This window comes from Fusarium keratoplasticum, chromosome 2 (assembly GCF_025433545.1).
Source record: "Fusarium keratoplasticum isolate Fu6.1 chromosome 2, whole genome shotgun sequence".
Taxonomy (NCBI): domain Eukaryota; kingdom Fungi; phylum Ascomycota; class Sordariomycetes; order Hypocreales; family Nectriaceae; genus Fusarium; species Fusarium keratoplasticum.
Window position 1 is genome coordinate 3,631,446 of NC_070530.1, and position 11,895 is coordinate 3,643,340.

An 11,895-nucleotide genomic window follows, 5' to 3' on the forward strand; every position below is an offset into this window, starting at 1 on the left:
CCCCCCTAAGCCGGCTGAGAATGAGGAGGATTGGGAGAAAAAGAAAGAAGCCTGGGAGAAGAAAAAGGAGGCTTGGGAGATGCTGAGCCCAGCTGTCGAGACAGCGAAAGAGGAAATCGATAAAGCCCTTAAGCGAATCGAAGAACTTCAGAACGAGCCTGAAAAGCTCAAGAAGGCAATCGAGAACGACCGGGTGGTGCAACGAGAGCGTGAGAAGAAGCTGCAACAAGCAAAAGAGGTCCAGGCCCGGCAGATGCAGCTCTTTATTGAGTCGACGCAAAGAAAGAGTTCTTCACGACAGGTGTCGCACCGACCGACGAAAGAAACAAGTTCTTCACGACCAGCATCGCATCGACCCGCGCAAGCGGGGAGTCAATCGCACCCCGATGCGCCGCGGCTCAGCCGAGAAGAAGAGGCCCAGTACTTTGAAAAGCATGGATGGTACTACTGGGAAGATGATCGACTGCTCAGAACCATCAGGAGCTCGCGGCGCCCGGATTATCAGGTGCTCGCTTCCGTGTGTCATGAGAGATCTTCTGCAGAGGTTATAGAGCGAGTGAAGTACTTGAAGGACATGGTGCGGCGTAAGTATGAACGGGCTGGAACGGATCCACCACTCTGGACTTATGAACATGAGTAATGCGATGAGAATGGTTTGACAGAGGCGTTTATGCGATTTCAGGCGTTGTCTGGGATAACCGACCTTGATGGTTGTCCCTGGTTTCTTGATACCCGGGAAGGATTAGGCGAATGACCTGGCTTATGAGATTGAGAGGAAGTTGATAGGATGGTCTTGTTTAGATCTGATTCTAGCGTATATACTATTGACTTGCCTTCCTGACATTTGCATTGATGGACATGGCTACCTACCTGCGAGAGAGAATCGGCTATCTTGGAGTTCACGTTGTCGCCTGATACAATGAGAGAGGTCATCTCAATCATCTCAATGTCCGACCACGTTGATGCCGGGGAGAGAAGCCGATGCATGAACGGGCGAGGGCGTGTCGTGTCTCACGTCTTCGTGGAGGTGGCCTTGTGCCAACGATGCCGTGCCACATCATCAACGCTCTGCCGGCGTCACATCATGTCACATCATTGTCCACAACAGGCAGGGCAGACAAGACGAGTGTGGCCTCGCCAGCGCATGCATACCGAGTATCCGATGCACTAATCGACGTCGGTCACTGGGAAATGTGTTTCATGGTCGCAGCCTGAGTTGTTGTCGCATCTCTCCTCACTCTCTCACTCCCTGTAGAGGGGAGTCTGGAATTGGTTGAAGCGCCACGCTCTGATGAGGGGGACTACACTACTGCCCAAGTAAGAATGGCGCAGGATCAGAGACAGCTGGTCTAGTTCATTTGTGGTAACAAGTCAACAAATCAAGCTTCATTTTTATTGAGCTGTGTCCGGGTCGGCGCGTGACTGACGCGCTCTGCGAGATTGGATGTGAAGATCCCATCAACCCGTTGAACCCCGCCCTTTGATTGCTTTGTGCGCGCTAGAGTTGAACTGAAACGGTCATAAACGACAAAGGATCTATAGTTACGGTACTCTTGGTGGATAAAGGCCCATTGGGTTTAGGAAAAAGACGGCGGTGGCTCGCATTGCATTGCATATGGCGCGCCGTTCGCATGCAGGGCCAGACAGAGACAGGTAAGAGAAACGGCCTCTTTGCCGGTGGAAGCGCGGGTGGGTTGTTATCCGAAACAATTGTTAGTGTAGATCTAGTGTCAAACTCTTAACAAATTGCAACATTTATTTCAGCAGTGACTCAAGGGTGTCTGTTCGTGTGAGACTGGCCGAGACGCGTTATCCACTCAACGACGTTATCTCGATGACTCTGGACCAGGAACCAGACAGCCACCCGCCGTCCACGGTCCACGGACTAGGACCCCTGGAGACCCGACCTACCGCCCCGCCCCCTGGATGCCAGCCGTAGCGCTCGCTACCAACCGCTCCTCACAGGGGCTCATTGAGGCCTGGGCCAGGTGTCAGTGGCCGGTGCGCCAAGCTACAGTCCCACTTCCACCAGTCGGTCGTGGAAATGGACGTCCGTAGAGCTGGGCGCCAGCCTGGGGCCCCCCATGGAACAGCTCAGGGTCGTAAGGTACGTACCCCGGTCTAATATCCTGAGCCCATCTAGACAGGACAGCTTTTTCTCCCCTTCCACTTCCACTCCCTTCTCCCTCCTTTGGAAGCAAGCAGATCCTGTCGATAGAGAAGCCGTTATTGCCTTGCTTGACTGCTCCGCTGCCATTGCCCCTCTATCCCGCCTCTTCTTTGCTGCCCGTGCGGGTATTCTGTCCTTTAGCAGCCCGCGGTTTGCGCTGGCAAGAAAGCGTGGTTTTTGTTCGATAGGCAAAAAGGGGACCGAACAAAGAGGTCAGTGAAATTAATCGATCCCATTCCCTCTCGTATCCTTGACGTCGGGCTCCATAGCTCGTGCTTTCAGTTTCCCTGCTATTTCCTGATTACCCTGGTTGAACGGTCGAGCTGCGTGGTTCGACCTTTTCGGCTGGCAGAGGTAGCTACGAGCTCATTTGCAACGTCTAGCTCCATCTCCCAAACTCCATATCTACCCTCCTTGTCCATTCATTCCTTTTGCTGACTTCCTCATCTTGCAGAATAACTCTCCTTATATACATTCCCCCTGCAAACCATGTCCGAGACCGAGAGCTTCGACATCGTCCAGCCCGAGGAGGCTGTCGCTTCTCCTACCGAGGCCCACGCCGAGCCCGAGAGCCCACAGGCAGCGACTCCTGCCTCGCCTGAGACGCCGGCTAAGGAGAATGGAGACAAGAAGCCAGTTGTGAAGCGACCTGGGGCTGCCTCGGCCACGAGCGCTACTCGTCGCCCAGGCTCGACGTCGACGGCTACCAAGCCTACCGCCGCCAGCACTCGCACTGCTACTGGGCTGAGCAAGCCCCCGACTCGACCTCCCACCTCCACTGTCCGCAGGACCGCGACCTCGTCGACCTCGACTTCGAGCCACAAGAGCAGGCTTAGCATGAGCGCGAGCGAAGACGACAAGAAGTCGACCACTTCGAGCGCTTCGGCTCGCAGGACGAGTTCCATCATGTCCAGCCCTGGCAAGGCAGCCGAGAGGAGGCCTCTTAGCTCTGCTACTGGCTCAGCTACGGCGACACGAAGACCCGGAACCACGACGACCACGACGCCGCGGACCGCGACAAGCACCCGAACCTCGACCGCCCACCCCCCCACGGCGACACGAACTACTGCCACTCGAACAGCGAGCGCCACCCCTACTAGTGATGCCCGAAAGCGCCTGTCTACCTCGGGACCTTTGACTGCCTCTCGCACCGCGACTCGACCTACCTCCGCTTCTTCGGAGGCTACCAAGGAGATTGAGTCGCTCAAGGCTAAGCTGGCCGAGAGCGAGCACGAGATTGAAGCCCTGAAGGCTGAGGTGAAGACCTCGGAGGAGAAGCTTGCCGAACTCACTGAGCAGGTCCACAAGGCGGCAGGTGACGATACAGGTTCCCATACCATTGGCGAGGACCTTGCTGCTATCAAGGCTGAGCATGAGTCGGCTGTTGCTGCCCTGACGGGGCAGGTGTCTGAGGCGAACGAGAAGCTCGAGACTGCGCAAGCTGAGCTTGAGAAGCTCCAGACAGAGCTTGACGCTGCCGTGGCCGCCAAGGAGACTACTGAGAGCGAGCTTGAATCGCTGAAGAAGCAGCTTGAGACCGCTCAGGCTGAAAGCGAAGAGAGGCTTGCTTCTAGCAAGGAAGAACTCCAGAAGGCCATTGACGAGCACGCTTCCCAAATTGAGGAGCTCAAGACCTCTCTTGAGGCCCAGAAGACATCTGCCATCGAGGCCTTGGAGACTAAGCACAAGGAGGAGCACGACAAGGATCAGGCTGATGTTTCCTCCCACGAGACTGCTCTGGCGGATCTCAAGGCCAGCCACGAGGCTGCTACCGCTGAGCTGCAGAAGAAGATCGACGAACTGACTGCATCTCAGTCTGCCCTCGAGTCCGCCAGCGACGACAAGCTCAAGTCTGAGCAGGAGGCCCACACGGCCAAGATCGCTGCCCTTGAGGCCCAGGTTGCTGACACCAAGGTTGCCCTTGCGCTTGCCGAGACGACTGCTCAGACGGTGAAGGCCGAGGTCGTGTCTCTTAACGACGAGATTAGCAAGCTCCAGAGCAGCTTGGCTGAGAAGGAGACTGAACTTGAGGCGGCCAAGCAGGATCTTACCAAGGCCCAGGAGGAGGCTACCGCTGCCAAGGCTCAGGCTGAGGAGGCCCAGAAGGCTCTCGCTGAGAAGGAGGAGGAGATTGTCAAGGTCAAGGAGATGCAGGAAGAGCGAATGAAGAGCATTTCCCAGGATTACGAGCAGGAGATTGAGTCTCTCCGAGGAGACGCCTTCTTCAAGCGCAAGTTTGAGGAGCTTGAGGGTCAGCACAAGGAACTTGAAGACCAGCACAACGAGCTCAAGACCTCCACTTCAGAGGCTGCCGAGGGCCACGCCAAGGCCCTCGAGGCTGCCAAGGCTGAGCACGCTGCTGCTGTTGCTGCTCTGGAGGAGAAGCAGGCCGAGCATCAGAAGAACCTTGATGCCCTTCGTGCTAGCCATGCTGAGGAGCTCGAGTCTTCCAAGAACACTGCGGCCGCTGACCGGGATACCCGCATTGCGGAGATTGAGTCCCTGAAGGAGAGCCACGCCAAGCAACTGGAGATTCTGAAGACCGAGGGCGCGTCCACCCACACCGACGAGCTTGAGGCTCTCAAGGCTGCTCACGCCAGCGTTCTGGAGACACTCAAGAAGGAGCATGCTGAGGAGAAGGAGAACCTCGTCGCTGGCCACGCATCTGAACTGGCTACGGCCAAGGAAGGAAGCGAGACCGCGCATGCTACCGAGATCGCTAAGCTCAAGGCTGAGCTCGACGAGGCCCGAGAAGCTGGCGAGGTCGCTCATGCTACTGAGATTGCAAAGTTGAAGGCTGAGCTGGATGATGCTCGAGAGGCAGGCGATGCTACTCACGCAGCCGAGCTGGAGGCCCTGAAGGCCAAGGCCGAGGCTGACAAGGAAGCAAGTGACAAGGCGCACGCCGAAGCCTTGGCCAAGGCTCTGGAAGAGATTGAGGCCGCGAAGACTGCTGGCAACGATGCTCAGGCGGCTAAGATCGCTGCCCTCGAGGCTGAGCACCAGGCTGCCAGAGAAGCGACTGAAAAGGCCCACAGCGAGGAAATCCTGGCATTGAAGAGCCAACTGGAGGCCCAGAGCGCGGACGACAAGAAGCACGCCGAGGAGTTGGCCAGCTTGAAGGCCGAGCTCCAGAACGCCAAGGATGAGCTTGAAAAGGCGCAGGCTTCCAAGAAGCAGGCCATTGATGAGGCTCGCTTCGAACTCGAGCAAGAACACGCTGCTGAGGTTGAGAAACTCCTGTCCTTCAACGGTGAAGTCCTGGAGCGTATGAAGAACGAGGGCGCCGAGGCCAAGAAGGAGCTGGAGGAGCTCACTGCTAATCACACCAAGTCGATCGATGATATGATGACGCAGCACCGAAACAACGATACTCAGCTGGAGAACAAGATTGAGAAGTTGACGGAGACCAACCAAGGTCTGGAGGCTGAACTCCAGAAGGCTCAGGTTGAGGTTGAGGAGCTGTCCCACCAGCTGGCCCAGGAGAAGACGGAGCGATTCACAGCGCTTGCTGAGCTTGAGGAGGCAAGGAACGTCAAGCCTGATACTTCTGAGGTGGATGCCCTGAAGAGGGAAATCGCCACGATGAAGAAGTTCCACGAGGATGCCCTTGCCGGCGTCGATGCCGAGCTCAAGTCAACCACTGGTCGCTACGAGAGTGCACAGGGAGATCTAACTGCTGCTCAGACTCAGCTCTCAGCCCTCAAGGACGACTTGGCCCTTGCGCAGAAGGACCTTGAAGCTGTCAAGGCTGAGGCTGAGGCCAAGCAGAAGACCGCCAAGGCCGACTACCAGGATATGCACGACAGCCTGACTGGCATTGCCGAGGAGGCCCAGAAGACGGCCAAGGATCTGGAGGCGAAGCTTGCTGAGGCGGTGGCCAAGGTTGAGGATGGAGAGAAGCAGGTGGAGGTTCTCGAGGCCCAGATCAAGGTCAAGGATGCCGAGATCGCTGAGGCCAAGGTGAGCTCTGCCAGACGTGTTCATAAGACGGACCAAGACTGACAAATTGCTAGGCCAACGCCGCCATCGCCAAGCCCAAGGGACTCGCAGCCAGCAGATTTGCCAACGCAGAGGAGGGCGACGACGCCGCCGCTGCGAAGGATGATGCGGCGGAAGGTGAGGAGATTGATGATCATTCCTCAGTAGCACTTGCTTCGGTGCGAAAGCCCCTTGCATGATGCACCGGCATGATTTCTTTGCTGTCATGCAGGACTTAAGTGAACTGGAGGCTAACGTGTGAACAACAGATAAGTAAGGCTAGACTGACGGCCAAGCAAATGGATACCCTCGATAGGGAGATGAGGGATCGTAACTTGCAGTGAGTAGCTCCGACGAGTTGAGTGAGAGCCATGTCAACTAACATAACTATAGGCTGTTGAAGTCGATCACGGACGTCAAGTCGCCCGCTCTGGGCTCTGACCGACAGTACAACTAAAGTACCTAAACCAACGCCACCATCCAATCCGATGCAAGCTCGCAGTGTGTTGTCTTTTTTACAATCTAGTTCTCTGTAATACCCGCGGCCTCATGCTATGACACGAGAGCTGCAATTTTGCTTATTGCCTTTATTACACAACCAATGTCGGGAAGAGTGTTTGGGATACGGGGCACGGATGAGGATTGAATACGCAGGTGGAAGGGAGGAGAGGAGAATGGCATGAAGGAGCAGATGTTGTCTCGGTATGTTTTTGGAGACACAGGATAGCATCCATGTATGTACGACTGTGTCTGAGGAACGACGATACCCCATGCCTTGTCATTTCACATGATGGTGCCTTTTGTTTATGTGACGGTGGTATTCATCGAAGAATAGGAGACTTGTTCTATCTTGTCGAGTTGATATCGGTCCGAGATGTGACTGTCGCAGTGTAGCGTCTTGGCCTGCAGCATCCTCGAGACTACTGGCCATGTCTCGTTCAATCAGCATGAAAAATCTACAAGGTTCCCAGAGAAGGTATTCGTCTATTACCATTGTTCATTGGCCTGAGGCAATAGTTGATGCAATGTCAGGTGAATCGCGCCGCCCTCAACACCACATCTCCACGCTCTAGCCTCACCTGAGACACGCCAACCAATAGCAAGTCATGCCGAAGAGTTCACCCCAAGAGCGGAGACAAGAGAGATCAGCACATCACTCAACCATTGCGACAAAGCCTGCTTATCTGGCGTACGTAGAAAAACGTTGGCGCCATGGTGACGTTGGGTGAATATGCAGGTGGCCGTTCTCTCTCACGCCTCTGGCGAATAATTTCACCGGAGGCTCGAACTCTGCCAATGATGCTTGCAGATGGGTGAGCACAGCCATCTCTCCACTGCATTCAGCTCAGTCACTGTGGAGAAGAGAGTCGGGGTACTTGAAGGCTTGCTGTCGCTGTCTCAACTTGCGGGGAGCATTCATTGATCTCAAGAATCGATACGACTGTTGATCGAGAGAAACATGGACGAGTACACCATTCCGTGTGAGCCTGTCGCAAAGTCGGCTTCCGTCGTGGCCGGCGACCACTTCCGCTTCACCCTGATCAATGACACGGTTCTCCGATACGAATGGGCTGAAGACGGCGTCTTTGAGGATCGTCCCTCGACGTTCGCCCTCAATCGACAGTTTCCGACTCCCGAGTTCTCAGTGTCGAACACGGATGAGCAGCTTGAGATAAGGACCTCTTCGTTCCAGGTCACTTATAACAAGAAGCGCTTCGACCAATACGGACTGGTTGTCAGCTTCAGCAACAAGAATACGCTTTGGGGTGCTGATTGGCGGTATGGAGAGGTTCCTCAGAACCTGGGCGGGACGGCGAGGACCCTTGATGAGGTCAATGGGCGCTGCGAATTAGAGCCTGGTATTCTGTCTCGAGCTGGGTACTCTGTTCTTGACGATAGCAAGTCGATGCTGCTCGACGGGGCTGGGCTGGCATCGCCTCGGAGACCTGGAGACCGCATTGATGGCTATCTTTTCTGCTACGGCCACGACTACAAGCTCGCCATGAAGTCTTTCTTTGCCATCTCAGGCAAGCAGCCACTTCTGCCGCGGTGGGCACTTGGCAACTGGTGGAGCCGATACTATCCCTATACGGACGAGCAGTACCTGCAGCTTATGGACAAATTTGAGAAGGAGGAGGTTCCGTTGACCGTGGCTGTTATCGACATGGACTGGCACGAGGTTCACGGTGATCACATCCCTCACGCCGGATGGACGGGCTACACGTGGAACAAGAAGCTGTTCAAGAATCCAAAGGCTTTCACCAGGGCTTTGCATGACAAGAAGCTCAAGGTTACCCTGAATGATCATCCTCATGCTGGAGTTCATCACCATGAGGATTTGTATGAGGAGATGGCCAAGGATCTTGGGCACGACACTTCTGCCAAGGCGCCGATCCTGTTCAACCCTGTTGATCCCAAGTTTATGCACTCTTATTTGAACACTCTTCATCGCAGACTTGAGGATGATGGGTGCGACTTTTGGTGGATTGATTGGCAGCAGGGCCCGTACTCGAGGGTCGTTGGTCTCGATCCTCTTTGGCTTCTCAACCACTACCACTTCCTGGACCACGAACAGCAGAACGGCAAAGGCAACGCCGTTATCTTTTCTCGGTTCGGCGGTCCTGGAAGCCATCGCTATCCCGTTGGTTTCTCGGGCGACAGCATCATGACATGGGAGTCTCTCGAGTTCCAGCCCGAGTTCACGGCTACAGCTTCAAACATCGGCTACGGGTGGTGGAGCCACGACATCGGCGGGCACATGGGCGGATACCGCGACCACGAGCTCGCAGCTCGATGGGTGCAGTATGGAGTGTTTTCGCCCATCATGAGGCTTCACTCGCAGAACGGGCAGTTCACTTCCAAGGAGCCTTGGCTGTACCGCCCCGAGTTTGCGGCTGTTATGAAGAAGTTTCTGCAGTTTCGACATCGCATGCTTCCTTATTTGTACTCAATGAATTGGATCTCGAGAGAGGACGATGAGCCTCTTGTGCAGCCATTGTACTGGAAGTTTCCTGAGAGGGATGAGGCTTACAGCAAGCCGAACGAGTACTACTTTGGGTCGAGCTTGGTGGTTGCGCCCATTGTGAAGCCTCGCGATACGAGGACCAACTGCGCCGCGGTTGACGTTTGGGTGCCTCCTGGTCGACACGTTGACATTTTCACGGGCGTGGTGTATGATGGCGACCGGGACATCAAGATGTATCGAAGCATCAACGAGATTCCTGTGCTTGCGCCTGAGGGTGCCATCATTCCACTGGACAAGAAGAGTGAACCTGGGAACGGCTGCAGAAACCCTGACCACTTTGAAGTTCTCGTCTTTATTGGCAAGACTGGTTATTTTACCATGTGGGAGAGTCTTGAGGACGACGAGGTCCACGAGAAGGGTCTGCATCGCGAGTTCCATCTTCGCTGGGAACAGTCTATGCGGTTTCTAGAGATCAGAGGTCACCCGTTGGATAGAAGCTGGACCATCAGGTTTGTGTCGCTGAAGGAACGGCCCAAGGGCCTGGAGGTTTACGACAACAACTCCAAAGATGTGGAGGCAAAGTGCTGGGTTGAAGAGTATCCCAACCTCCCCGGCTTGGTGGTCGAGATCCCGAAGGCCAAGGGCGAAAAGTATGATGTTGAGTACGTTCATGTACTGCTGGGCGAGAGCACGCAGCTGAGCGTGATTGACCACTCGAAGCGCATCCAAGACGCGATTCTGGATTACCAGATGGATATGGCGGCCAAGGAAAAGGTCTGGGGCATTGTTCAGTCGTCTCAGCCCACTGCAGTCAAGGTTGGACAGCTGATGAGCCTTGGGCTAGACCAGGATCTGCTTGGGCCTGTGATGGAGTTGCTTCTGGCTGATAGTCGATAGAATGGATGGATAGAAGAGTGATGGATATAGGTAGAGTATGGATTAGAATGATAGAGCTGTACTCCGGTACGAACAGCTGCCACCTGTTTGCAAGTGTGACGGAGTTCCACATCAACACTCAACACAACCACATTGTCCGACGAGGCATGGTCGTAGATCTCGGCAATCATGAAGCAAATGAGGGTATCAAAAAGAAAATAGGCAAAAGAGCAAAAAGAAAACATACAACACCGGGGATTCGCTGGTCGTCACCGACCCAACTACTAATCCAGCGCTTCGCAGCTTGACTATGGGAGAGCGGACGGGATCCCGTATTTTCTACGAGCTATGGTCGTATGTGCTAGAGAGAGGGAAGGAATCAGGTTAAGAGGAGGGTGGGTGCAAATCCGTCTATTCCTCCGTGAACAAGGCAAGGATAGTCGTCTAGCAGTTCATTGTATTGACCTTGGCCTTGTTAGACTCGGGCTTTCGTGTTCAGTGTAATAACGACCTGAGACCAGAACTCACGATAGTTCTCAACTTTATTTCTCACGATAGTTAAATAATCATGCTTTCCAAACTCACACTCCCATATATTTGCCTACTGGGGTGGGTATTAGCATGCACTAATAATTTCAAACCACCTCAATCACATCAACATTTCTATACCAGCAAAGCATTTCTAATCCAACATATATCAAAAACTTTTTGTTGCACAATGTTGAATATTCCGAGGTCGGTATAGTCAGTCCTTGCATGTTCACGGGATCAACATGGGCGTGTGGTTGGCTGGTCGTAATAAGCATGTCGAACGGTGGGGCAACACAAGACCAACTTGAACCTCTTCTCTTCCTCCCGCCACGTCTTCAACACTCGAATTCATCAACGGCACGACATCCCATGTCATCCAAGCTGAGAAACGCCAATCCCTGTGACGGATGCGCTCTTAGACGCGTCAAATGCGAGGATTCGAGGCCTTGCCGCGAGTGCCGGCTCAGAGGCATCGAGTGCACCGTCTTACGAGCCCGGAAGAAGCGTGGCCCGAAAGGAGGGCCGAGGACCGCGACGAAAGCTAGAGTGGAAGAGTTTCAGAGGAGTATTAAAGATTCCGAGAGTCATTCGGCAAACAGTTTCGAAGAAAATGCCGAGTCGAGCAGGTCACTGTCAGAGACGCCCTCATTACAAAGCAATCCACAGCCTCCCTATCGCCTACCCCTGGCCGACTACAAGCGCTTTCTCGGAGTTTTCAAACAGAATTCATACTCCATCTGGCCTGTCGTTGATTGCGACAAGGTTCTCTCGGAGATGACCCAAAACGACCAAGACCACGAATCTCATGCCTTGGCAGCTTCACTCTGCGCAGCCACAATAGCCCAGCTTCGACTCCCAGAGCACACTAACCAACGGAACACGCTGTCATCACTCCAATTTGCGACTGATTGCCTGCAATCTCGGGAGCAATATGATTATCGTGAAACTTTTTCCATAGCTTCCGTCTTGATACCCTTCTTTCTCCACGTTTACTATGCCAACGCCAACAAGCTGCGGACAGCTGGCCTTTTTTTGAGAGAAGCGATCACCTATGTTCAGTTACTGGAACTCGGACACCCTGAAAGATACTCGCACTTGTGCAAGAGAGAACGGGCACTCCGGCTCCGCGTTTATTGGCTTCTTTTGATTTCTGAAAGGTTTGTGACCTCGGTATCAGCCCAGACAATCAACAGTCAATTGATTTCTAATGATAGGACATACTCTGCTCAACACGGATTGCCATCTGTGCTTCGAGCTATTAATGTCATGCCTTATCTCGATAATGATATGGGCGATGAACACCTAATGCAATCCTTTATATCACTAGCACGGCTCTTTGCATATCTCGAAGGGAACCTCGCAGTGCCCTCAT

General features: G+C 54.1%; 2 protein-coding genes across 2 annotated transcripts; both read left to right on the forward strand.

Moving 5' to 3' along the window:
• Window positions 1–2,659: 2,659 nt before the first annotated feature.
• Window positions 2,660–6,608, forward strand: NCS57_00303500 (uncharacterized protein; the record flags this gene model as incomplete). The annotated part of the gene is made up of 4 exons (XM_053053050.1): window positions 2,660–6,133; window positions 6,187–6,330; window positions 6,421–6,491; window positions 6,545–6,608. 4 exons carry the CDS (start codon window positions 2,660–2,662, stop codon window positions 6,606–6,608), a joined length of 3,753 nt encoding a protein of 1,250 aa, XP_052918296.1.
• A 1,002-nt stretch (window positions 6,609–7,610) lies between these two features.
• NCS57_00303600 (uncharacterized protein) lies at window positions 7,611–10,013 on the forward strand (the record flags this gene model as incomplete). The annotated part of the gene is made up of 1 exon (XM_053053051.1): window positions 7,611–10,013. One exon carries the CDS (start codon window positions 7,611–7,613, stop codon window positions 10,011–10,013), a length of 2,403 nt encoding a protein of 800 aa, XP_052918297.1.
• Window positions 10,014–11,895: the final 1,882 nt, after the last annotated feature.